Below are 26,322 nucleotides of genomic sequence, written 5' to 3' on the forward strand. Positions count from 1 at the left end.
TATTGTTGATTTCAGAAGTTGTTCTTGTATAGATTGCACTGTGACATACGGTAAAGGCTGTAACTCAGTTCATCAGTTTAGTTGAAATGCATGCTCCTTGTTTAGATGATGACAAAATAAGTCCATGCTTTATCTCTTCATGGATGTTTATTCAAGTGTGATATTTATTTGCATCATCGAAGTACATTCACTAATTCATGTAGTAAAATAATTCATAGAAAATAAAATGTCAGAAAAATAGAATATTTTTTAAGGTCACAGTGAGTATAATCAGACCTATTGCGGAGGAATACAATGGCTTTAAAAGTGCTATGCAACTGAAAATAGGTGATAAATGCGTAATGCATGCACATGAGGCAGCATGCGTTAAAAACGGGCATCAGAACGACAAACAGACGAAGCACGGGAAGCTGCAGGTCAAATCACTGATGCTCAGGTCCTTTTTTTAAAAAACAATCCAGCTGTTGAAACCAGGCGGTCATGCAGTATTGTGGCTGTATCATCGAGCCCTGTTCACACAGAGTAACGCATACTGTACAGATTTTTACATGGAAGCTGGATAATCAAGTGTTAATAGATACAGTAGAATACTTTGTGCAGAGTAAGTTGCATTGAGAGTGAAAGTCAAGCACTTGCTGACCTTACATGTGGTCCTTGTGACTTATGTGCTCCCCTACAGTACAGATTCTTACAGTCTGTTTACATTGCTATCAGTTCATTATATTACACTGGTATCATTGAATATTTATTAACTCTTGGGACCCGAGTTTTCAGAATCAGTCAACTGTTTTGATTCTCCTTTTTCTGACTCATTAGAGGGTAACTCCTCCTGGCTTGTGTTTAACTCAGCTCTGTTTGCTTGAGTGTTAGCAGGTTGACTTGTTGTTTGTGTCCCGTTCACACACACCACAGTCCCCTCTGATTTGCTGAAACTGAACAGCTTTCCTGGACTGAATGTCCTGTTAGGAGACTGTGATCTCTCATGGCCACCGGGGACTGCTGAAGAAGCCATGGTCGACCCCGGAGTTGCTCCAGCTGCCACTGCTGGCTCCTTTTTCACCTCAGGTGACTTTAAAAACTTGAGAAATCCGGGCAGCTTTGCCTCTCCTCCTGTAGGGGACTGAGCAGGTGAGCGTGAGGTGCCAGAGGAAAACTTCCCCTGCAGAGGGATGATCTGCTTCAATTTCATCACGTTGTTGTTTCCCAGCAGGGAGCTTGGTCTCTTGGGCTTGTCTCCTGGTTTGCCCCCTGTTGCTTTGTCATGGTGGTGCTGGTGCTGGGAGTCTGCCTTGTGGTAGTCGCTCTCCTGGCGGGCCTCGACCTGTAGCTCAGCCTGACGCTGGAGCTCCTCTTCGTCACGACGGCGCCTGAGCTGCTGCTGGAAGTGCTGCTGGGCCTGCTGCTCATGTTTCTGAAGGGGTAAGAGAGATACAATTAAGACACAGGGAAACATGGATAAGGGAAGAAAACCAAGTAAGAAGCACATAAAGTAATGTAAGGTAGCAATGCTGACAAGCACATGGTGGATCATTTGACACTGAAGTGTTACTGAGGAGTACCTGAGTCTTTGTCATTTTTATTTATGCTGGAAATTATTTGACACGAAGGGCTTTAAACTAGGTGAACACAGCGACCTCTGGTGGCTAATGATTATTATAGAGGCCCTGGAATGAAACATTTTCAGGCTCACGTGATCAACAAACCCATGAAGCTTAGGTGTTTTCAGTTAAAGCAATATGTGTACTTTTAATCACAGGTTCTGTATATAATTCATATGTGATTGTGTTAAACATTACAATAACCTTGCATTGTCAAATCAACCTAAATGTAGTGTAGTTATGTGGGGACGTTCTTTCTGTGTTTCTTTGTACTTCCACTTTACTTGTACTTTCTGAAATTTAGAGTTGATATTAACTTGACATTTTTACTCAAAATTTGATGTATTATATAATTCATTAGTTAGCTTATTATTTAACTACATTAATACATGATATTTGGTAAATCGCTACTTTTCACAGGAGTTATCAAGGATTGGTATCATCTGCCTATCTTCGTTCTTTACTGTTAAATAATTCTGTCCCCCTGTCCCGTGCTTAGTCAACACAATAATGTGTTTATGACACATATGTTACTTCGCTATCTCAAGACAAGACAAACCTAAGACACCATCAAAACAGGAGCCGCTTATGTGATACCAATATGACACAAGCAGTCAAACACATACAGTCATTTCTTAAGGGCATTCAGGAAATGCTGCAATAGTGTTTATGTTTGGACAAGACAACGAACAAACCAGGGTACACAGGCATACATGTTGGAAAATATGATATCATTTGCACACAAGCGTCCAGCCAGCAGCGAGCCTTGTGTTGGCCGAAGGTCTTTCAAGCTATCACACAACTATACCTTGAAAGCTTCCCTTCGTCGGTACTCTAGCTTGGCCATCTCTTCTGCTACCCAGCCAGGGATATCAGGGATGGCAACATGGATGATGTACTTTAGGAGGATTGCAAAGTGCTGAAAACCACCGAGACCACAGAGGGACAGGCTCAACAAACGTTTACATCGTGACACAATCAATTTTCCTTTCTATATTTCTAGCAAGCACATCACAACAAATACTGAAAACTGGGATGAGGTTTGGTTTTCATCGATAACTTAACTCACTTACTTCATTCATATTTAAAAGTTTTACAAATCCCATAAAAGCAGCTGGCTTTATACGTCTGCCTGTGGTAGCATTTCAAGGTAAAATCTGGGAATAAAAACTAAATTCTCTTACACTTACAGAACTCATCTTAGACAAACCTGTTGATCAAAAACAACACAGTTCTTACCTCTAGTAAGACGATTGATATGATGGTCATCTCAGGGCTAAGCCAGGGAAACAGACGCTGCAGTTGACCACACTGACCAATCAGGTAACAGTTTACGATGATGGCGATCAAGCCCATGGCCTCCATTGCAGTCTGATGGTGAGTGGAAGAGATCGAGACATTTAGCCTGTGTTCAATGTAGCCTGAAGGCCCCACTGATATTTTGCTAACACTGACCTGCCATTGTCCGATATTCTCCACCCTCTGTCCGAAGGGTCTCTGCAGGCCAGTGCAGAGCTTCAGCGCGTCACTGCGGATTTCAATTATGTTGTTGATAAGTGCACACATGGCTGCCAGAGGAAATGCAGAGGAGAAAAGCACCACATAACCAAATTGAATGAACATTTCCTGATAGTCCTGCAGCGTGTCCTGTCGAAAAGTGAAAAAAAAAAAAGAAGCTGTTGTTATAAAATGGTTACAGATGTTCTAACAAGATGAAAGATCATTTTGAAAAAGTAAAACTCTTCACCTCGTATGTCTGCATACAGCTCTCAATCTCAGCCTGGGTCAGAGTGACAGTTTGAGGTTCTTTAGGTGGATCAATCCATGACTTCTTCTCCTCTTTCCCCTCACCTGTGGTCTTTCTTCTCTGACAGAGAGAGTCAGATTCCTTTGGAGAGGTCCCACGCTCCTTGTTTTCCTGCCAAGGTAAACATTAGACTACAATACTTTCTCTAGTCAATGCTAAGGTATTGTCAAATCTACAGTTTAAGGATACTTTTGTCTAATAATACAAATTAGATACGTAGCATGTATTTTAAGATTTGGAACTCTCTTAATATATATTTAGATTAATATATGGCTGCAGTTGTCATTTAGTTTAATAAATGCATAATACAGAAATCTTCATCTCCGAGATATGGAAAAAAAAGATGAAGTAAGACAGCAAAAAAGAAAAACATTTAATGAAAATAAAACAAATGTGTTTTTATCTCGCTTTAATGATATTTAAAAACGATAATGTAATACTATATTTTTCTGTATATATTTTTTTGTGCGTCATTATTGAAGGGTTGTTTGTGAAGGTTTGTCACCCTGGGCTAGATAGTTATGCACACTGACCATCAAGGAGACACTCACCCTATTGATGTTGAGGGCGTTCAGGGTTTGCATGGGTCTCAATAAAGTCATCTAATCTAATCTAATCTAATCTTCCAGACATCTCATTAATACCCCTTCATAAAGAGGTGGACTTCAGTTAAAACCAACTTATCGGGCTTTGTTGTGACACTCTTTCAGCAGCTTTTCTTGCTAGTTTCACTGTGTCATTTGGAAGAACACTTTACTGATGAGTCCTTGAGAATCAAGCGTGTAAGCCAAATGTATCTGGTTCATCACTGTCATGTTAATAAGTAAATAAAAGTACCAATACATGTGTATTTAATAACTGTGTGAAAGTTTAGGGTGTGTGGTTAAATTAGGCATGATTAGGAGAGCAAAAATGGTAAATAACTGCTATTCAGACGTGTTCATATAAATAAGATGTGTTTATATAAAAATGTCACGGCCTAATGAAAAAATTCTGGATACAATTCTGATTAGTTGAAAACTTAAATATAAATATACATTTGGCCTTGGGTTGTATAGTTTTTGCATGGAGACAGTTTACAGACTTTCCTTTGTTGTTTAAAGTGTTGCTTTGATTGCCCTGTACCCATTTAATATGCACAGAAGTGCTTTTCTCCAGGTCAGGTCGTATGCCATGTCTGGATCAAAGCAGTGGTTGGGATGGATAAAATCAGAAAGGTGGAAGGGTGATTTGTCATAAAAGTAAGCAGATCACATACTTGACTTAGCGATTCACAATCACTGTCATCGTCACAGCTGTCAAAAATACTGCACGGGTCCATCCCCTCCTCCACCAGTGTTGGACTGTCCTCGAGGAAGCTGTCAAACACCGGCTGTGCTTCTGTGGTCACGTCCTGGTAGTCGACCTTCTCTGTGAAGCTGACTTTACGTTGCTTCAGATTGCTGTCACTCATGTCCCACTCTTCCTCTGACAGCCTGAATCCGGCTTTCAGATCCCCTCGTCTCCTCGGCTCAGGGTTACCGTTAGCGGTGTGACTGACAGCGATCCCTCTGGGACTCAGGAAGGAATAAGCTGTCATTGAGGCTTGAGCCTTTCCCAGAGCCAAGCGGCCATATTTGAGCATGATGGCTTGGAGGAGCTCCCACAGCACCTTTGGGGTGAAGACACCCAGCTTGTTTTGCTCATAGATATAAGGCTGCAGTACCTCTTTGATGTTCTGTAGGAATTGGCGGAAGATCAGTAGAGTGGCGAGCATCTGTGAGGAGAAGGACAACATATGTAAGTGTTCTGAATGAGTGCTGAAGATATGACATGCACATAGTCCCTAATACATCTTGTTACAGATGAACAGGGACATGGTATCACTATATTTTAATACTGATGATCCCAGTGTGCACTGTGTCAGTGCTATCCCTGTGTAACAGGGTCATATATGTTTGTGCATTTTTCACTGTCTGTTCTTATAATTACACAAAATTACCTGCCAATTGTCTGTTAAGTCTTGTTTTGTAGTCTGCAGCCCCTCCTTCCTTTCTTTTCTTCTTCTTTGGTTGTTATTATGTATTCGTTTTGCTGCCTCCCCTCTGCCCTTTCTTACAAATGCTTTTGGGAGAGGTGAGTGTCCTTTGTTTTGTTTAAGTTTTTATCACCTTCCATCCTTTAATTATTACGTTATTTTGTGGATATTTCTGTGAGTGTTTTACAGTCTTTTCTTGGTCATTGGTATATTGATTTCATTGAAATATTCTAAATATATATTATTTTATTTGTTAAGGAGCATAACTAGTAGTGTACGACAATTTAAGCTCGCTACGTGCACGCCCATTAATACACACTGTACTTTTACTTAATCTGTTTAGAATCTGGAGCGGACTGAGAAATTCATTTGGAGTTTTGTCTGTGCTTTTCTGCTGCCAGCCTGCCAGATTAAAGAGTTTAAAGAATCCCGGTGTCACAGCATGAATCTCACACAACGCAGAATTCCACCAATTCTTTTTCTGTCATCAGCAAGTGAGCCATTGAGTGTGAATTAAAACCCCCTTTAACAATCATCTTCTTTAGAAACGTGTCAACACTTGATCGCTTTTCAATCAACTCATGTAGCGCCATAAAAGCTGGATGTAAAAAGGCTGCCTTTGTCGAACCGTCAGAAATCCTATTGTTAAATATTAACACATGCTGAGCAGTATGTTTTCAGCTTTATGACTGTTCGCTGCATTTTTGCCCTTTGAAAAACTTGCCAGGCAGACATACTGTAACAAACTTGACCATGAATTAGTAGTCAGTTTTTTTGCGAAGGCTAATGCCACTTGAAGACCATTATTTTGTGTATAGGTTTGCGTTACTGCCCACAGTTTTTGTCACCTCTTTTAGTCTCTCCATGTCCTTGAGGTAGAATCCAATGTAGAAAAGGCTTAGGTAAGAATTGATGAATTCAAACTGTAAAAACAAAGACAGGAAGGAAACATTACAAGCAGTCATACAAACTCTCTGTAACCCAAATCTTAAGAGGAACAATGACTTACGAAAACCATCTTGATGATGAGATTATTCTCATAGGCACTCTGCAGTCTGTAGTTCTCTGGGGAAAGAAGCGTTTATTAACTGAAGGTAGAATGACAGGTAAAGGTTTTATCGTGTACGTGTCTCATTGATCTTTTTCAGAGAATAAAAAGAAAAGACTGAGAGGCAAACCTTGATAACAATCAGAGACATATGAATTTATTTATCTCATCAAGTGTCACAGAGAAAACTGAAGACAACTTTGCCCAGAGTATATTTCAAGTCTCTTACCCATGTCATTGAGCCAGTAGGCGATCTTTTTATACACTTCGTCACATACAGTCACAGTAAGAGCCAGGAGTATCTTAGGAATGAATCTTGTGATACTAGGTAGCTCCTGGATCTCCATCACCACTTCCTGTTTGGTGCATTAGACACAGCATAAATATTTGATAAGTCCTTTTCATTTTCTTAAATCCCACGTCTATTTTTAAAATAGATATAAATTCAATAGCATAAGTATATTGAAAAGGGCTTTCTTTAACCTGTTAATCAACCTTTTATAATTAACACAAAGTTGACTGTATTACTGGATCCTAACTTTTGTCCTTATAATGTGTTGTAATGCTGCTGTTTCAGTTTCTAAAGCTGTTCCAGCCATTTCAGTTAGTTTATTCAAAAGAAATACGTTCAAACAATATCAACCCTGTTTCTTCAGTAGTAGGCCATGTCTTGCATAACGTTCATGCCGTGTTATGTATTCAGACCTGCAGTTCCAGGCAGAGCAGCATGGCGAGGAAGACAAAGCAGAGACAGAGGAGGCAGATGGGCAGGCTGACCAGCCATCTGAACAGAGCTCTCTTCCAGGGCGGGTAGTAGAACTCTTCACAGCCCGTTATAGGACTGCAGCGCTTCACTCCCTGCAGAGACAGACGAGGAAGAGATAACAGCTGGGAAAAGGCTTTATTTAAAATCACAATTACAATCCCATTATTTGGACAGTGGCTTTTAAATATGCAAAATACCCAAAAGCTTAATTATTTTTCGAATCCATCTTTAATCATCAAATGAATTTATTTCTGGCATTCGTTTTTTGGTTTTGTCAAACTTTCGCAACTTCTCACACAACTTGTATTAACCCATAATCCCTCTATTGACTGTGGCCATACATTTCCACATCATTTGGTCACGTGTTAACTGTGTGCTGCTATCCCAAAAACATTTTGCGCCCAACGTGGGGCTCGAACCCACGACCCTGAGATTAAGAGTCTCATGCTCTACCGACTGAGCTAGCCGGGCATGTTGCATGTGCGTCTCACATGTTTTTTTCAAACTGGTTCCCCCTCGTCCCCTCCCTCTATTCATTGCTCACAACAGGAGGTGGGGGCTGAGCGTGCAGGCTGAGTGTGGGGGGTGAGAATACCAAACCCCTCTTCCTTCCGTCTCTGAGCACATGCTGACTGAAGACACACTACTCTTGTAAACATGACTGTGTTTCCATGTGTTGTGTGCTAACCCAGTCACTGCAGAGTTACGCAATTGCTCACTGACAAAACCCGCAGCCAGACCACATTTGCAGCTCTACGTGAGAAAGGATCTGACATTGATAAATTGTATCTAATGTGATTGTTGATTTATGACATTTTCAGAGTCTAGAGGTCTATTAACCCTTAAAGTGTCCCCTACAGGTCACTGCACACTACCAGTTAGATTTCAACTGTGAATGTTGGGAGGTCTACAGTATCTAAGCGCATGCAGAAGGAAAAGAATAAAGCCTTTGTAAATCCACAACAAAACAACACTGTTTTTTCATATTTGCATACTATAACGTAAGAAGCAATCCTCTCACCCTAAACTGTGGTCTCGGCTCCTCTAAGGACTCAGCTGGGGTGTCAAGGGTCCCCCACCTGTAGGCGAGCTCAGCTTCTCGCCTCTTCCAGCGCTCCAGAAACAGTGTCGCCCAGACAACGTTGAAGAGGGCAAACACAACACAGCAGATATCCTGACTGGTCTGTGAGAGAATCAAAAGATACATACTTTATAACCCTTGTAAGCCTGACTTTGCTATATCGGCACAATTGATTAATGATCTCATTGAAGCATTGTGCAGCTTCAACTTGCTGATTCTTGTTGTCTTATGCTTGGAAAACACACAAAGGAAATCAAATATATGTTGCAAGATAGGTAGCAAATTAGGCACTAAAGACTGTAGCATCCTCACTTTCCTGACATAGCAGAAGCAGTTGTGGATGAAGTAAAAAACAAAGTGGCAGTGCCCAATTATGTGACAGTTAAAGTGTGTTTTTCACTAATGTAGGAGTTTGAAAAGACAGATCTTCTTAAAGAACTGAGCTCAGTACCTGGTCAGCCTCTGCGAGGATCCACAGCAGGAAACCGATGACAGCAGGGTAAAGCATGGAATTTGTGTAGAAACCAAGCCAGGCAAAATACATGCCGATCTTCACCCCGAAGTAGTCACAGATATCATCTAGAAAGCCGATAATTTTGTAAACAACTTCCTTAAAAAAGCACATTCATCATGTCTCAAACATTTACATTGAACGTGCATTCCTTACCCAGTGGCTGCCTCTCACATACAGCCTGGACCCATGATGTCATCAGCTGATTGAGGATCCTCTGCTCATGGAGAGGAAACATCTGATGGATCACTCCTCGAGCTACCAGCTCTGGTACTTCATAGGACACAATACATGATACATGTCAATACACTGATACACTTGGTCCTAATCATTTAGCAGACTAAGCCACATACATCAAGTGGGTACAACATAAGCAAGGATCTGTAGAGGAGGAAAGAATGTCAGTAAGTTCAAATGTACAGCTTTAAGTGTGGTTAAACAAAGCTTACAGGAAGTGACACAAGGCATAATTAATATATCAGCCTAGGGCAGGGCAGGGCAGGACAAGTTTATTTATATAGCACATTTCAACAACAAGGCAATTCAAAGTGCTTTACACATCCTAAAACATATTAACATATCATCATCAAGTTTGTAGGTGTACATGAGAGAGTTAGGTCTTTTGCTTTTTTTTTTCAAATGAGACCAAGCAGATCAAATGGGGTTTGGTAGTTTGTTCCACCACCGGGGGGCGACAGAGGAGAAGAGTCTAGAGATTTAGGGTGTTGTTGTGAATGCCTGATCAGAGACACCTTTCATTGATAGACTATAGTTGGAAGGAGGGAGTGTAGACCTGGATGAGAGAATTAAGGTAAAAGGGCAACCATTTTTGTTGCAGTTTTGTAAGCAAACAAGCAGGGTTTTCAATTTGATGTGAGCAGTAACTGGGAGCCAGTGTAAGGAGATGTGCTGTTTAGGTAGGTTGAAGTTTATATAGTAGAGAAGGGTACCAAGCACCGACCCGAGAGGCACTGCTGTGCATAAATTGTGCACTTCAGACACTTCTCCCTTCCAAGACAGTCTAAAAGATCTGAGAAGTAAAACACAAACCAGCAGAGGGCAGATCCTCAGCTGCTGACAGACAGATCTAGCAGCTTGAGAACTGAGAAATGACCAGCAGCTCAAGTTATATTTAACAAATAAACTTTACAAACAACACCTGAAAATTCACTCTGATTATTATGGAAGAAAGCCTTAGATAAAGGTCCTCAATGAAAAACCTAATTCGATGCACTAAAAATGTAGAATGGACGATAAATAGAACAAAGGGGCTTTTGTAATAAATGTTTACATACTGATTGGCTGTCCCTCCAGGAAGTGAATGTTGTGAAGCACCTCCCCTTGTTTAGCTCGCAGATTGTCCAGCCAATACTTTATAATACTCTGACGCTCCTGAAAACAAAGTCATGGAAGACAGATCCTACTAATTACATACATCCTGTTTTTTGCTTTTAAGTGAACCTGCAAAAGACAGACTTAACACAAGTAAAGTAACAATTTGCATTTTAGAAACAAGCACCTCACACCTGTGAGGTAAAGAAGCAGAGCTCGCTCTCTATGTTCTCATAGATGTTGTCTTCCTCACAGGCGAAGCGCCGCATCCCGCCACCAAACTGCGGTTTGACGGCCTTGTGCATGCCCATCTGCTCAGCCCCCTGCAGTAAGCTGAGGGAGAGGACAGAGGGAAAGTGAGAAGCAGGATTAAATCTGATTGAGGACAAACACTGTGAGTGAGAGCAGGCTGGCCTGCAGATGCACAACAGATTAAGTGCATTTACAGGAAAAACACAAACAGCTTCAGATAAAAGCTGTGACTGATAATGACTCTAAATCTTAGTTTAGAAATTCTGAATTTGTGCTGAGAAGTGCGTCAAGTAATAGTTTCACAATAGGAACAACACAATATGTCATCACTTTATGCTAAACTAACTCACTCCTTGTTTGAATTTTACGTCTATAATAAACAAATGCTCAGTGTAAATTCAGCCCTATCTTTGAAAGAATATTTCCTTTTTTACAACATTGTATTCCTCTGTAAATCTTGAGGGTTTCTTTTTTTTCCTGTTCAGTTTGTTTAAGGTTTCTTGTTATTTTTTGCCATGTTGGATTAATGTTGGGTCTTTGTAAATAATATATGGTCTTCTGCCCTCTCTTTTGTTGCAGGTAAAAGTGTTTCAAGATAACAATTGTTAAGAATTGGTGCTATACAAATAAAGATTGATTGAAATCTAATGGATATATTTACAACTTTAAGTTTGGGTTATTACTTAAACCATCAAAACCTGGTCCTCATCCTTCCGTTACGAAAAATTGTGCTCCATCACATTTATATGCAGCTAAAATTGTTACTACTAACCAAGAGGAATGATTTGGAGTTACTTTGCCTCATCATTAATCTAACAACAGTCCTAAATTCATCAGCTGCTTCGAAAAGTGAAAACAAGCCACACTCCACTCTGAGAACAGTTCAAAGAAAGAAATGAACAGCCCACACATACATCCAAACACACACCCACACTCATACATGAACACATACAAACACAGTTAAAGTCTTACTTCTCGAATGTTGTCGTGATGAAGAAGGCTTGTGTCTGGGTGTGTTTATGCTGTCGAATCTGAATGCTGACCTGTGGGATCCCAACACGAATCTTATTCAGCAGCCACAGCAGAGTGTGGTCATCGATGTTATCTACAAGGGAGTAAAAGTAGTTTGTTTGATGGTGGATTTTTCATCATTTACGGACCATTGAATTTAGCTTTTAACAATTCATTCTTTGTCTACAATAATTTAATTCGTCAGATATTTTCAGGCCTGTTACCCAGAGGCAGGACATGATGAGCTGCTGCTGCATTAAGAGGCACGACATCAGTCACCCCTCTGACAGGATGGCAGAAAGCAGTGTGAGGGTGGTGACTATTAAAGTTCAGTCCCATTAAAACCCTGTCTATGTGCGTCACTTCTTATTGTATATATGCTGAGAGGACGTGCTATAACTCAGGACTGTCCACACTCGGATTCAAGCCAACTGTATGAATAAAACCTTTCTGTGAGCTTTTTATTTTAATAAAACAATGGAGCAATCGATCACTATTGTTCAATTCTAATGAAGGCGCTATCATCTATAGGTCTTATACTGAAAGGGGTCTTATCGTTCTCTCACTTCACTCTACAGATTTACAGTAAAATAGCACTTTGGTTGGAAAATATCCCCAATTTCTAGACACGTTCTGAGGCAACCTTCCAATAATATAATTCAAACTACCAACCAACCATTATTCTGAATTATTCATGTTGTCCACTTGTTCAACCTGTTGACATTTGTTTAGTTGAGAGTCCAGCAGCACCGTCATATATTCTCAACAGGAAGGGCAAATAGAATAGATGCAGACCTCTCTAAAATATTAGTTTGTTGAATTGTATTTCAACTCAATATCATTTGTATACTGCATGTTGTTCAGTCTTATTATTATAATAAGAAAAAAAAAACACACACACACACACACACACACACAGGAAGGAGGATTAAAATGATAACATAGAAGAGAAAACTTCAAGGCACTCTCTTTTTAAATGATTGAAAGGCCTTTATTTACATTGCATTGACAAGGTTGGGAAGGTTTTTATAACCATGCAAGAAAGACAGCACTTTGGAGTTTTTTGTGTTTTCTATAAAAAACATCAGTTCTTAAAACAGTTTTCTGTGTGCATGCCTGTACTTCTTACTTGTTTGAATTCAATTGAATCCTTATGACATTAAACTACGTTCTATTTATGAATGTCTATAACACAAGAAAAAAGTATATTAAAAAAATCATGATAATACTTGGCAGACTTAAAATCCACAACTCACAAGAATAACAGAGACAACCAGTTGGGACAGATTATTCTTTCACATGTCCTTTGAAAAAATCTAGCTTCAGCAGATAAAGCTACTTGATGTGGTGTGTTTTTTTTATTTTGTCAACATTGTCTTTAGTTATGAAGTTTCTCACATTATTATAAGGTTGATAATATGCTTCCTACTCACATTTTTGTGCAACTAAAAATACAGCATCACGTTTATATGCTGCAGGACAGGCTGGTCTATAGACAGAGAAACAGTTAATGATAAAAACTTGGGACTATTTAAAGTCCCAATGACATGCCTGAATGGCTGGCTGACCACCAAACACACTGAATGAGGATCACATGGAGGACAGGCCAGCGCCTACTATACCTGGAAATGTCATCAGGATGTCACAGTTTTCGGTAGGCACCATCTTCAGCCAGGACTTCCGGGACATAATGTAGTGTCTGGCCTGCAGAAGACGCTTCCCAAAGAGTTTTTCTAAAAAGGAAATAAAGGATCAGCAAGCTGCAAAGGTGAGAATGAGCTAAAATAAGGTTAATAATCTAAATGAGGGTCAGACGGGCAGAAAGACTGATAGGCAGCTGGTGATATTTTGGCATCAGGGCAATCAAGGACACAGTCATTAGTCTCACTTTGCAACCCATCCCAATGTTATTTCTCTAACATATTCTCTGTCATCTCCTGTTTGTTTGTGTTTTGCTTTGTTGTGGAGACAAAAGACAGAAATGTCTAAGACAATTGTTCAACCAGCGTGAAGGATTACTGTGCAGCACTGGTCACATGACCTTGAGCAAATTCAATGAGCTCTACACAAACACAGATGATCTCTAAACTGGATGCTGTGTAAATAACCGACAAACTTGCTTTTCAAGTCCATCTCTAAAGCTGTTAAACGGAGCTGAAGCAACAGGCCCTCACAGTTGTATTTTCCCACTTATCACAAAACAACGTAAGAGCTGAGGTCATCACTTTTGCTCTTCTTCTTTCGCACGTTGGTTCTCACTCTAAAGTCACACTCTTCAAGTCACACTCTGTGTCTGACGCTGCATAACCGCCCCAGTGACGACCCGCTCTCTCCACTGTTCTCTGAGTCTCACTGTAACTCTCTGTCATTGCATGTGAGGATTAAGAGTCCACTTTCTGCAGCGTAACTGCATTAGCACATCATCCAGAGCACGTCATATTGCTCTAATTTAAAGTCACCTCTCTGATATACTATTATGTTTCACACTCTGGGACAGCAATACAAACGGTACAATAAGAAATTAAAGGAAGTAAGGCGAAAGGATCATGTTTCTAAAGCTGTAGAGCTGCACTTCTATACAAGAAGTTTATTCGTGGTTTATTAATATGATGGGTGTATGAATCCCTGAGCAACACTGATGGTTCAGCTGTGTTTGACTGTGTGTGTAATGTCGAAGCATTCAAACTGTGTCACTGACATTGAATGCTCTTTCACATGCATTGTTTCTAATGACTTGAGTGACGGTCTCTCTAATTCATACTGACAAAATTGCTTGTTAAAGCCAGTACACATATAGACATTAACTGCTAAACTACACTTTATTTTTTGAGCTTTTAAATTTGTCATATATATTAATTGTGTCACACTGATTCAATTAGTAGCCACATGGTAAGAATTTTTTTTTTCTATAATCACAATTTGGCAATGCCCTAATCTATCTATGATACTTAATTTATCAAACATTTTATCAGACTGGGGAAGCAGATGGATTATAGTTGAGTCAAATGGAATAAGGAAATTGTATCAAATGTAGAAACATTTGAATTTAAACAGGAAACTACTTCTCCCTAAAGAATGACAGGAGCATCACTGACACATTTAAATGTTTCTTTGAAGGTCTGACATGAATGTATGGCACATTTTACGCCTCTTTTTAAATCTGGCCCTTCTAAGAAAGTGACTGGATAAGCCTGTTCTTTATTGTACGCAATTATTAAATGTCAGACAGTTTACCCAGCTGATCAATTACAGTTATGCAATACAATGTCAATATGAATCTCTTGTTAAACCAATATTTCGGGAGAACCAGAGCACATGTTGTAAAGGCTTTTACACTAAATGATCCGATGCACCACAACATCACACAACTACTGTTGTAATAAATCTGCCATAGCCCTAAACTAAGGTGATTGTCAAATGATCATTGATACTCTATCACAGCTAACAGATATCATTAAGCCTATCTCACTGATACATTTGAAACAGATGTAGAAAAGGGACTAGAAACCTATTGTGCCAGATATCCTCGGAATGCGAAAGTGTAACTGACAAGCACTATTGGCTGACAAAATTGTTTAGACTTTTGTGAGTCTGTATGGTCATGAATGTGGTTGAAATATCTCAAACTGCAGTAAAGACATCCAGGCTGTAAATGTTCATATCCACAAAATCTACAGTAGACGACTAAACATAAGTACACCTATAACAAGGTATGCAAGGTATGCCTTAGATCACCATGCATCATCTGAGTATACAATGCTGCTGCTAAAAATCCTCATCGTACATTTCCTAAAACCTCCATAACACTGTTCAATCACTCACGAGGATAGCTCTCATGTAAACACTTAACCCATCTAAGCCTGCAGCGCAAATCCATCTTTTACACTCTTGAAAGTAACAGAGCCCGTCAGGACGTGCACATGACTCCTGCATGCACCTGTGGACCATCACAGTCGGACTCTCTCCGGGCCTGTGTGAAACGGAATGCGCACCATGAAAAAAAACGCACGAAATCATTGACTGATGATTGACTCCTAAGTATCTCGTGAGTCATTCATTGAAGGCTATCTAGCACCAATGACTGCATCATTATACCCATGCACAGTAGCCTATTATTATTATTATTATTTTTATCCCTGTCATGTTTTTTTCGTTGCAATTGAGCACAAACACTCATCCGATCTGTGCAAGCGTAAGACAAAAACTGTATTTCCTGTGTTGACGTTGTGTCTCTCACCGAGCACTCCGGACGGCGTTAAGGACGTGGGCTGCTGCTGCTGCTGGTTGTTGGTTCTGTCCTGCTGCTCGATTGGCACCGTCCTCTCCATCCTCTCCCCTGCCCCGTCGCTGTCGTCGACGTCTGCGGTTCCGCTACTCTGTACAGCAGCGTCGGTATCAGCTGCTCCTGTGCCCGCCGCCTGCATGGTGGTGTGTGTGTGTGTGTGTGTGTGTGTGTGTGTGTGTGTGTGTGTATGTGTGTTGGTGGGACAGGAAAACAACACAGTACGGGGGACTGTGTTTTTATTGCATGCCTGGTGTATGTAAACGGAAAGCCCTCAGTGTATTTGGTAGATGAGCGTGAGGAGGAGGAGTGAGATGATCATGGCTTCTACACGTTACGCACAACAGTCGTGACTGAGGAGTGACGAAAGAATTGAGGGGAACACCGCGCAGGCTGCAGGGCTGTTAACAGTGACATAACATGGACTATACTAGGTGTCCTATAGTCATAACTCCTCATGCAGAGCTACAAGGGGATCAGTTGACTATGCCTTCGGTTATATTGATCATAATGAATATGTGTATGGGGGATGCACATTTTATAATTGTGTGGTTTAATGCATCACGTTCTATATTTTTTAAATGAATAAATTAACATAGTTGGGGTTTATTTGCTCTTTCAAGTTTTATGTCATGACATAGCCCAACATTGTGTTGCAATTTTATTTGCAAATACTTAAAAACATTTTTTTGCTGTGAAATGTTAACATTGTCTTATTGACCGCACAAATCCCCTTTTACAGTGTTTTTGAACATCTATGTGGGTGTCTACTGACCCTCAGAATGTGAATTAAACCTATGAAGTCCTTTCCTTGTGGTCTGCACAAGTCTTACAACACAAAGAAAAATGCTCTGTTCAAATGTTTACAACTTGTGATATCACAAGTGGGATTTTTGGTAAAATAATACCGTCTCCTCCCCCATATGTATATCTCCACCAATGGACTCCACCCTCAGCCTCGAGAAAAAAAATGGCCCAGGTCTGCATTTTTTCCAACAAGTCCTCCAACCTATACGACCGTAGAGGCCATCTGTCACGTAATATGACTCATAGGAGCGTTTCCTAAATTAGCTTATGTAAGTTCATAGCTATGGATCTATGAGACTCAATGATAACCATCACTGTACAGTAAAATGATGGCAGTCACCACGGTCTTTGCCATGAATGAAGCCATCCTTCTATCTTCTACCACACGGGTCTGATGGAATTAATTGGAATTGGAATCGCCATTCTCCCGGAAGGAGGCCAGGCTTGGGAAGGGCCAAAGTAGGAGTCTCCAAGCCGCCTTGAGACGACACGGAGACTTTGTGCCCCCTTGGTGATTTATGTGGTATAGAGTGGCAGGTGAGCTCTCAGGGACAGATACACTGCTCTCAGCTCCAACACATTGATGTGTTCAGTGCCCCATGGAGGCATCCAAAGAACTCTCACCATTCTTCCCTCCCAGACGGCACCCCAGTGCGGGAGGCATCTGTGAACCCTATTGTCCGCCTGGAAGAAAGATGTCCCAAAGGGGACTCCCTGTGTGAGCATCCTGCAGTTCCACCATGGACGCAGAGCCTGCTGATGTGGTTAGTCTCCTCAGCACAGACCTCCACAGCTGCAGAGTCCTCCTGGTGGGGTGAACACTGTATTCCCTAAGCAGGCTCTGAGTGTCCGACTTCCTCCAGAAGGGATCCTTATATACAGGGATATTGAATCGGGATGAACAGCCAGTGGCTCCTTATATGCTGGCAGGTGAGCCTGGGAAGTCCCAGTTAAATGATCTGCCTCGGATTGGGCCACACATTGAGAACGAGCCTCAATGGTTGCCACTCTGTCTGACAGACCACAAATGGCAGCCAAAATCTGTAACTGTGCGTCCTCTGGCCCCACAGCATCCCCTGGAAGAAGGACTGATCTATCCGGTGGTGGAGAGGGACATTTGGGGGTTGTTTTTTACCACGCCCATGGGAATGTGCCAGCTGATGCTTGTGAGAGCGGCAGTCAATGTTACGCCTCTGTTACCTATGAAGGAGAAAGGGCTACTACAGCATAGGGAGGAGATCTCCCAGCCTGGATTTACAGGCCCTCTCTTCCAGAGGTAACACCACAGCTGCTGGGCATGGGCCGTCGACAACAGTCAAAAAATGAGCCTTGCTCAAACATGAAGGACTCTTGATGCTTATCACGCGGGTTAAGGTTGAGAGAAAAAAAAAGAACAAAATTGAATACAACTTTTCTGACCTACCTCTATGTGGACATATGAGGAAAAAAGAAATGAACCCACCAGGCAAGCATTCAACAGAGGAACAATCATCAATTTATAAATAATGTCTGTCTTATTTTTTACAATGTTGAAAGATTTAAAAAATAACATAGGTGTCATGGTTTGGTTTTGTTCAGTATTTAATCCTGTTTTAGTTTTCATTATTTCCCTCGTGTTCTGTGTATGTATGTTCCTAGTGTGTTTTACTTTAGTCCTTAGTGTGTTTTCCTGTATCCCTGTGTCCTCCTATGTTGCCTGTTAGTTTATTTCCTGTCTTGTGTTTTAAGTCTAGTCTTTAGTGTTTCCTGTTTTATTTTGTATATCTGGTTTTGGTGGTGTCAGTGTTAGGTTTTACTTTGTACTTGTCTTCAGTGTTCTGGTCTTGTGTTCTTTGTTCCTTGTGTTTCCCGCCTTCCTGATTACCCTGATGTTCCTCACCTGTCTCGTTAGTCTCACCTGTGTCTGATTACCCCATGTCTATTTAGTCTCTGTGTTTGCCTGAGTTTCTTGTCGTGTCATTGTCTTGTTGGATGTCTTTTGCTGTCGGTTGTTTCCTGTGCTAGTGCCCTGAATTTTGGATTTGGATGTTCGGCGTTTTGGATTTAGTTTTTTTCCTCAGTAAGTTTTTGTTTTTACCTTTTTGTTAAAATAAATTATTATTTTCTGCAATTGGGTCCTCCTCCCTGTTTCCTACCCCGGAGCGTGACAGAATGACACGACCAACAATGGACCCAGCAGAAGATTTTGATTTAATGGACGGTGTTTCTAAAATACTTTATTTTCAAAATATTTTTCGTTTGGCCCGGAGCACTGCTTCTTATGAGCAGTCTCCATGGACTGGTACCCGCCTGGCCATTTTTACTGGGAACCGAGGAGGCCCAAGGAAGAGAGGCCGCCATGGCTCCCGGTTGCCTAGCCCAGCAGTGACTCTACCTTTGTGCTCCACAAGGCCTCAATCCGAGCCTCAGCCCAAAGAAGAGCCTAAGCCTCAGTCCTGGCTTCGGCCTTATGGTGCCTCGGCGCAGTCTCCATTTGATGGCACCCGCCTGGCCATTTTTACTGGCACTCGTGGTGGCCCCAAAAGGAGAGGTGGTCGCCGTGGCTCCCGGTTGCCCAGCCCCCCAGTAACTCTGCCGTTGTGCTCCCCAGAGCCTCAGCCCGATACTAAGCCTCTGCTTCCTGTCCCCGTTCCGGCAGAGCGCCGTCTGCCTCCTGTACCTGTTCAAGCAGAGCGCTGTCCGTTTCCTGTACCTGTTCCAGCAGAGCGCTGTCCGTTTCCTGTACCTGTTCCAGCAGAGTGCTGTCCGTTTCCTGTCCCCGTTCCAGCAGAGCGCCGTCTGCTTCCTGTACCCGTTCCGGCAGAGCGCCGTCTGCTTCCTGTACCCGTTCCGGCAGAGCGCCGTCTGCTTCCTGTACCCGTTCCGGCAGAGCGCCGTCTGCTTCCTGTACCCGTTCCGGCAGAGCGCCGTCTGCTTCCTGTACCCGTTCCGGCAGAGCGCCGTCTGCTTCCTGTACCCGTTCCGGCTGAGCGCTGTCTGCTTCCTGTTCCCGTTCCTGCTGAACGCCGTCTGCCACCAGCTTCGGCAGAGCGTTGTCAGCTTCCTGTCCCTGTTCCAGCAGAGCGCTGTCTGCCTCCTGTCCCTGTTCCGGCAGAGCGCAGTCTGCTTCCTGTCCCTGTTCCGGCAGAGCGCAGTCTGCTTCCTGTCCCTGTTCCGGCAGAGCGCAGTCTGCTTCCTGTCCCTGTTCCGGCAGAGCGCAGTCTGCTTCCTGTCCCTGTTCCGGCAGAGCGCAGTCTGCTTCCTGTCCCTGTTCCGGCAGAGCGCAGTCTGCTTCCTGTCCCTGTTCCGGCAGAGCGCAGTCTGCTTCCTGTTCCCATTCCGGCAGAGCGCCGTCTGCTTGTTCCCGTTCCAGCTGAACGCCGTCTGCTTGTTCCCGTTCCAGCTGAACGCCGTCTGCCACCTGCTTCGGCAGAGCGTTGTCAGCTTCCTGTTCCCCTGCCTGCTGAACGCTGTTGGAGTCAAGTTGAGGTTTCCCCGGCATTCGGGCCGACACCCGACGACGTCTCCCCTGCGGTCCGGCCGACACCCGGCGACGTCTCCTCTGCGGTCCGGCCGACACCCGACGACGTCTCCTCTGCAGTCCGGCCGACACCCGACGACGTCTCCTCTGCAGTCCGGCCGACACCCGACGACGTCTCCTCTGCGGTCCGGCTGACGCCTGAGCTTCCCTCGGCAGTCCGCCTGACGTCCGACTATGTTCTCTCTGTGATCCGGCCGACGCCTGAGCTTCCCTCGGCAGTCCGGCCGACGTCCAATGACGTTTCCTCGGCGGCCCAGTCGATGCCTGAACTCTCTCCCGTGCCTGCTCGGCCTCCCGGCCGTCCCCCAGAGCTCTCTCCCGTGTCTGCTCGGCCTCCCGGCCGTCCCCCAGAGCTCTCTCCCGTGTCTGCTCGGCCTCCCGGCCGTCCCCCAGAGCTCTCTCCCGTGTCTGCTCGGCCTCCCGGCCGTCCCCCAGAACTCTCTCCCGTGTCTGCTCGGCCTCCCGGCCGTCCCCCAGAACTCTCTCCCGTGTCTGCTCGGCCTCCCGGCCGTCCCCCAGAGCTCTCTCCTGTGTCTGCTCGGCCTCCCGGCCGTCCCCCAGAACTCTCTCCCGTGTTTGTTCGGCCTCCAGGCCGTCCACCTGAACTGATTAAGGCCTGTATGCCTGAAGGTCCGGAGTCCCTCCTCCGGACCCCCTCCACCCACCCTGGGGTGGTTTTTTGAGTTTTGGGACATCTGGGAGCTGTCCCTTAAGAGGGGGGTACTGTCATGGTTTGGTTTTGTTCAGTATTTAATCCTGTTTTAGTTTTCATTATTTCCCTCGTGTTCTGTGTATGTATGTTCCTAGTGTGTTTTACTTTAGTCCTTAGTGTGTTTTCCTGTATCCCTGTGTCCTCCTATGTTGCCTGTTAGTTTATTTCCTGTCTTGTGTTTTAAGTCTAGTCTTTAGTGTTTCCTGTTTTATTTTGTATATCTGGTTTTGGTGGTGTCAGTGTTAGGTTTTACTTTGTACTTGTCTTCAGTGTTCTGGTCTTGTGTTCTTTGTTCCTTGTGTTTCCCGCCTTCCTGATTACCCTGATGTTCCTCACCTGTCTCGTTAGTCTCACCTGTGTCTGATTACCCCATGTCTATTTAGTCTCTGTGTTTGCCTGAGTTTCTTGTCGTGTCATTGTCTTGTTGGATGTCTTTTGCTGTCGGTTGTTTCCTGTGCTAGTGCCCGGAATTTTGGATTTGGATGTTCGGCGTTTTGGATTTAGTTTTTTTCCTCAGTAAGTTTTTGTTTTTACCTTTTTGTTAAAATAAATAATTATTTTCTGCAATTGGGTCCTCCTCCCTGTTTCCTACCCCGGAGCGTGACAATAGGCCTTAATCACCACACTTAGATGAGGCGTGAAAGGCAAAGAGGAAACTTCGGTAAAGTTCACGCATTCACAGATTCGGCTTTCCCGGACCGTTTAAGCATTAGAGGAACATTGCTTTAACCAAACCGACACCTTGTTGCAGTCAGGCTACAGCGAGTTGGACTTAGAGCTACAACTTCATAACTTAACGAAAGTTTAAAAAAAAAACTTGTCATGACTGCATCCCAGATGCTTATGCTTCAGAGATGTCTCGCTAAAATCAGTCACATGACTTAGTTGATATTTTGGTCTCAATGATAGAAGGTTTCATTCACGATAAAGTGAGGTCAAAATAGATCACCAAAACAGAGCTCTCTGAGAGAGCTGGTTTACTTGATACAGATTCACAAACCTCCTCTGGTGCCTGATTCAAGTTATATTTGAACCAAAGAATGTGTCACTCAAATGAGACTGTTTTTAAAAGGTGCGAAATGGGTACAATGTGTCCTTTTTCAAGGCAAAACTCTCAACATGGCTGTTTGGTCAGATGGGCTACTTCTTTAAAAACACAAGTTGTTACTGTCTCACTTTTGTGTGCAAGTAAAAAAAAAAGAAGATAGAAAATAACTTATAGTAAAATTATTATTGTAGTAAAAAAAAGTTTCACAGGATGGCTTTTAAGTAAAAACTTTTGATGTGGCCTGTAACAGTGTTCATTTACCAACAAATGTGTAGGCTAATAAATCAGTCAAATAAAATCAACTGTCATCTTGTTGGTTAAAATGAGCATTTTGGTGTTAGGGGGTCTTTTAGGGCAGGTATAAGCTTTCAGCTCATGACAGCCACACATGCACTAATATTCAAACACAAAAGAATACAATCGCCTTTTTGGAATCCATCTCACGACCTACCGAGGGTTCTCAACCCCCATTTTAAGGCACCATTTTTAGGGAATCTTCTTGCTTTGAGTGGTGGGTAATCCAGCCTTAAACAGAACTGAGACAGGGTCCATAGATTAATTGGCTAATCAAGAAGCCCTTATTTGTAACTTCTTCTCAAGATCCCTGAGAGGTAAAGCCATTGCCTCCTTGAACATATCCATTCTGTTTTGGACAAAAGACAAAAAAAATCTTCTGAAAAGTCTATAAAAACTGACCCTACATACTTGGACTAAGAAATGAATAAAATGGACTAAGAAGTGAACATAACCTCTCGATTTTAAGAGAGAGGCCAGTGTTAAAGTGCCTTTAACCTGCATTCTTTCACATGGCCAGCAGAGGCTGACTGCACTGAAGGAAAATAGAAGTCATACCACATGTAAGTATAATATTAAAGCAGCTTGTTGTTTGGTTCTGTTTGGAGTAAAATCGAAAATAAAGCAGTGTATCTGTCATGGACATTTATCACTTCACTATGAAATCAGGCCAATATAAATGCTATCTGCCATCTTGTCTAAATGTGATCATTTCTAACACACAGTGAAAGGGGGATGAGTCCACAAAGCAATTGGTAAAATCAAGGTTATACATCCACTTCGTACACATGCTGTTTCCTGTCAGGCACTTCACTGCACTTTAAAAACACTCTGAAAGAAACAGCTTAGAGAGTTAAATCAGAACCCCATATGGTCCTATATTTAATTCTGTAAGTGTCATTTTCCACAAACAACACAAATAAAACTGTGTATGTTTTCATAACAGAGTCAGGGAGACACTTCTTGGAATTCTCGAATTACTTGTTCACATCTTCTGTTTGGCCGTCCCTCCCTAAGTTCTTCCTGTTTGCTGTTTCTCTTCTTTAAATAGGGAGAAGCAAAGAAAGTGACTCAAGACTATGGGGGAAAAAAGAAGGTTATCCACCAGATTAAGCTTGTGCATACTATTAGAATGTATTTACATATTTAACTCAGTAATCTAGCTCCAATTGCAGTTAACGATACACTACTATGGGCACTAGATGGAGGCATTAGACAGTTAAACCAGCAGGGCTCGCCATCTGCTGCCAAATATTGCGAACACGATCACAATGAAATCCTACTGCTGTTTCTCTTCTCTTTTTTTTTTTGTTCAAAACCGTATACGTTGTGGTTCAAATATCTCCTTCTGCCCTCTGACTTTAACTCTCAAGTCAATTTAATTTCTTAATTCAGCAGAAAAAGTATTCTTTAACAGGACAAAAGAAACCACTCCTGTGGAAGTGTGGTAGAACAAAAAAAGATGTGATCATCAGAATGCAGAGTAAGAAAAGACAATAAGAAAAAGAAGAAGTTTTTAATACTGTAACATGGAAAAATCTAATGCAAGCTTATATTGGCCTGCAATCACTGGACCTTTATTGAAATATTGTAGTATTTTGTCTCTTGGCAACAGTACTTCTGTTTTGTATATATAGTTTTCATCAGATGACTCTTTTCATGGAAGCATTCAAGAAACGACGACTGATTTTTAAATCAAAGTTTTGGGGGTTTTCTTTGAGCTTATTTTTTCTCATGGCTTTAATTTCTGTTTAGTCAAAATAATATAAGAATTGAGAATCCTCAAACAATATATTTTACTACCAGGAGAAAAAAAAAAAGGAAAGTATTACCCCAGAGTATGCTAGCTCACATACATGTTTCTATTACATGACTCTCAGTGGTTGTGATGGATTAAAACAGGAGAACTGCAGTTCTGTTACTGGTAACACTTGAAAGTAGGAGTACAATGCATTACTAATGATCATGGATGACTTTATATTTCTTAACACTGAGATGAAGTAACTATCACAGTAATTAGAAGTCATCTTCTTTATAAACAATCAGCTTGATCCACCTCAGTTTACCTTTCAAGCTGGCAATGGTGTGGATGACGTCAGGTTTTTCATTTAAGCCAGAGTGCTGTATATAAGCACCTTGAAAAATCTAAATCTCATTGTAAGACTTTTATTTGCAGACTCTTCTTCAGCTTTTAACAAAATGCAGCCACATATCTTAACTGAAAGACTACTCTTTCATTTTGAACTACTGCTAATGCTGCTTTCAAACTTTTTAACAGACAGTTTAGCAGGTTTTCGTGAACGGTCACATGTCCAAGACAATAATGTCTTCACAAGAGAACAGTTATCGGGTAAAGTTCGCTGACAACACAGATCTGCTGTCCCTTTTTCAGGGCTAAGAATCAGGCCATGGCAGGGGCACTTCTAGGGTCTGTTGGAGCCCTGGGCAGACAGCAATAATGCATGCGACACTTAACAGGGCAATGAGAGTGAGTGCTGTCAGATCATGCCCAATTCCTACTGTCTTTGCAAAATTTGCCAACAATTTGCGAACACTTGTCTGCCTTGCCTGTTGGATCAAACCAAGAAAAATAGTTGACTCATACAAATGCCTTGGAACAATGCTCAACTTTGAACTCAAGTTTTCGGAAAACACTGAGTCAATCATGAAAAGGGGTCAACATGTATATATGTATGGGACATGCGCACTAACCACTGTATTGTCCTTCTGGAATAAATAAAGTTGTCTGAGTCTGAATCTGAATTGAGGGGCTCAACTTTGAAAGAGATAAACAACCTTAATTCACAGTTACTTTAATTAATTAGCTTGTTTAAATGAGTGAATTCCTTTCATTAAAAATAAAACAAATGATACCAGAAGCTTTTGTACAGGAATGTTGTTAATTATGTAAAACAGATACATAGCGATTATTCTTAGAAATATGTTTTTAAAATGAGCATTTGAAAAGCACTAAAATAAACCAGCATGTCCAGCTACTATGGTATATACCAGTTTATACAGTCATGTGGTGCAACAGGAATTGATAATACATCCTAAATTAACTGCATTACAAAGTTCACCTGCTTGTCTTTTCTACCAGATGAGGGGAATTGGTATTTATCTCAGTATCTCTGTCCTAATTGAACAAGCTGTGAGGTTCTGAGTATGGGATAGTTTACAGCAGCTCAGCTTACGACATTCACAATGTTTTCAGCTTTAAGGAAACGCTCTGTTACAATTCAGTTCTGTATAGTGCCCTCCCACTTGTGTGTTGTCTGTTTTCACCTGTCTGTCTTGCTACTCCTGTTTCTCTGACCATGTGTGTCCTCTGTGTGTAATCAGCGGGGGCGTGGTAGCCAGCTGATCCTCATCATCTCATCAACCACCGGTGCATATATACCTGGACTCTTCAACCACTCCTTGCTGGATTATTGTTACTACTTCAGTGGTAGCGTACCTCGAATCTTGGCTCCAGTAACCTTCTTAATAAAAATGTTATTTCTCATGTTTCACCTTGTTGCTAACTTTCTCATGTTTCTTCCCTGCCTCATCAGTGTTACAACAATACTCACCTGCTGCTCTGCGACTCCACACTCCCTTCATTCACTGGGATCATCACTCACCTCACCGCGCACAGGAGAGCACAGACACTCGTTTTACTTCACCTCCCTCGTTGCTCACTGTTGTTTGATTTGATCCCCCAATAATTCAATTATGCTAACTCACAAATGTCTGTTACAATTCTAAACTATGTCGAAAGATGTTGAATATGGTTACTATTATACTGAATACAAACCACTGTTCCTGATTTCTGCATTTATTCCACTTTTATGTGCTTATACATTCTTTCACCATATCTACAACTAAGCATTGACAACCTCAGTATTTTTTTTTTTTCCAAAATCTAATAAGTAAGCGCTAGCATGCTAAAAGTTAAGATGGTTGGTTTGGACCGATGGAACTCAAAGCAATTTAATCCAGTAGGTCTAAAATAGCTTCTACTTTGCCAACTAATAGGTTTCAAAAACACCCCAGATATGAGGTGCAGAGCTAAGATGTTCGGGGTACAGTAATAAGACGTAGAAAAGTTGTAATTTGTGTTTCATGAAATTTTGACTTCAGGACACAGTTTTATGACTTCAGGATTCCCCACAAACCTGAGGCTTCCTGATTGTGGTGACAAAAACACAGGTTACATCAAGTCAAACTCAATCATTCTGAGCTAATAAACTAGAC

The 26,322-nt window shown here is 42.0% G+C and overlaps 1 protein-coding gene across 1 annotated transcript; it reads right to left on the bottom strand.

Annotated features, from left to right (window-relative positions):
• Window positions 1-128: 128 nt before the first annotated feature.
• ano8a (anoctamin 8a) lies at window positions 129-16,094 on the bottom strand. The gene is made up of 18 exons (XM_079347939.1): window positions 15,661-16,094; window positions 13,046-13,156; window positions 11,385-11,517; window positions 10,355-10,493; window positions 10,124-10,220; window positions 8,985-9,101; window positions 8,769-8,896; window positions 8,258-8,419; window positions 7,176-7,328; window positions 6,700-6,826; window positions 6,432-6,487; window positions 6,271-6,345; window positions 4,664-5,161; window positions 3,346-3,516; window positions 3,054-3,245; window positions 2,838-2,969; window positions 2,407-2,517; window positions 129-1,411 (listed from the first exon to the last, which is right to left on the bottom strand). Exons 1-18 carry the CDS (start codon window positions 15,845-15,847, stop codon window positions 749-751), a joined length of 3,252 nt encoding a protein of 1,083 aa, XP_079204065.1. The 5' UTR covers window positions 15,848-16,094; the 3' UTR covers window positions 129-748.
• Between the last annotated feature and the right edge of the window lie 10,228 nt (window positions 16,095-26,322).

The sequence above is a fragment of the Symphodus melops genome, assembly GCF_947650265.1.
Source record: "Symphodus melops genome assembly, chromosome: 7".
NCBI lineage: Eukaryota > Metazoa > Chordata > Actinopteri > Labriformes > Labridae > Symphodus > Symphodus melops.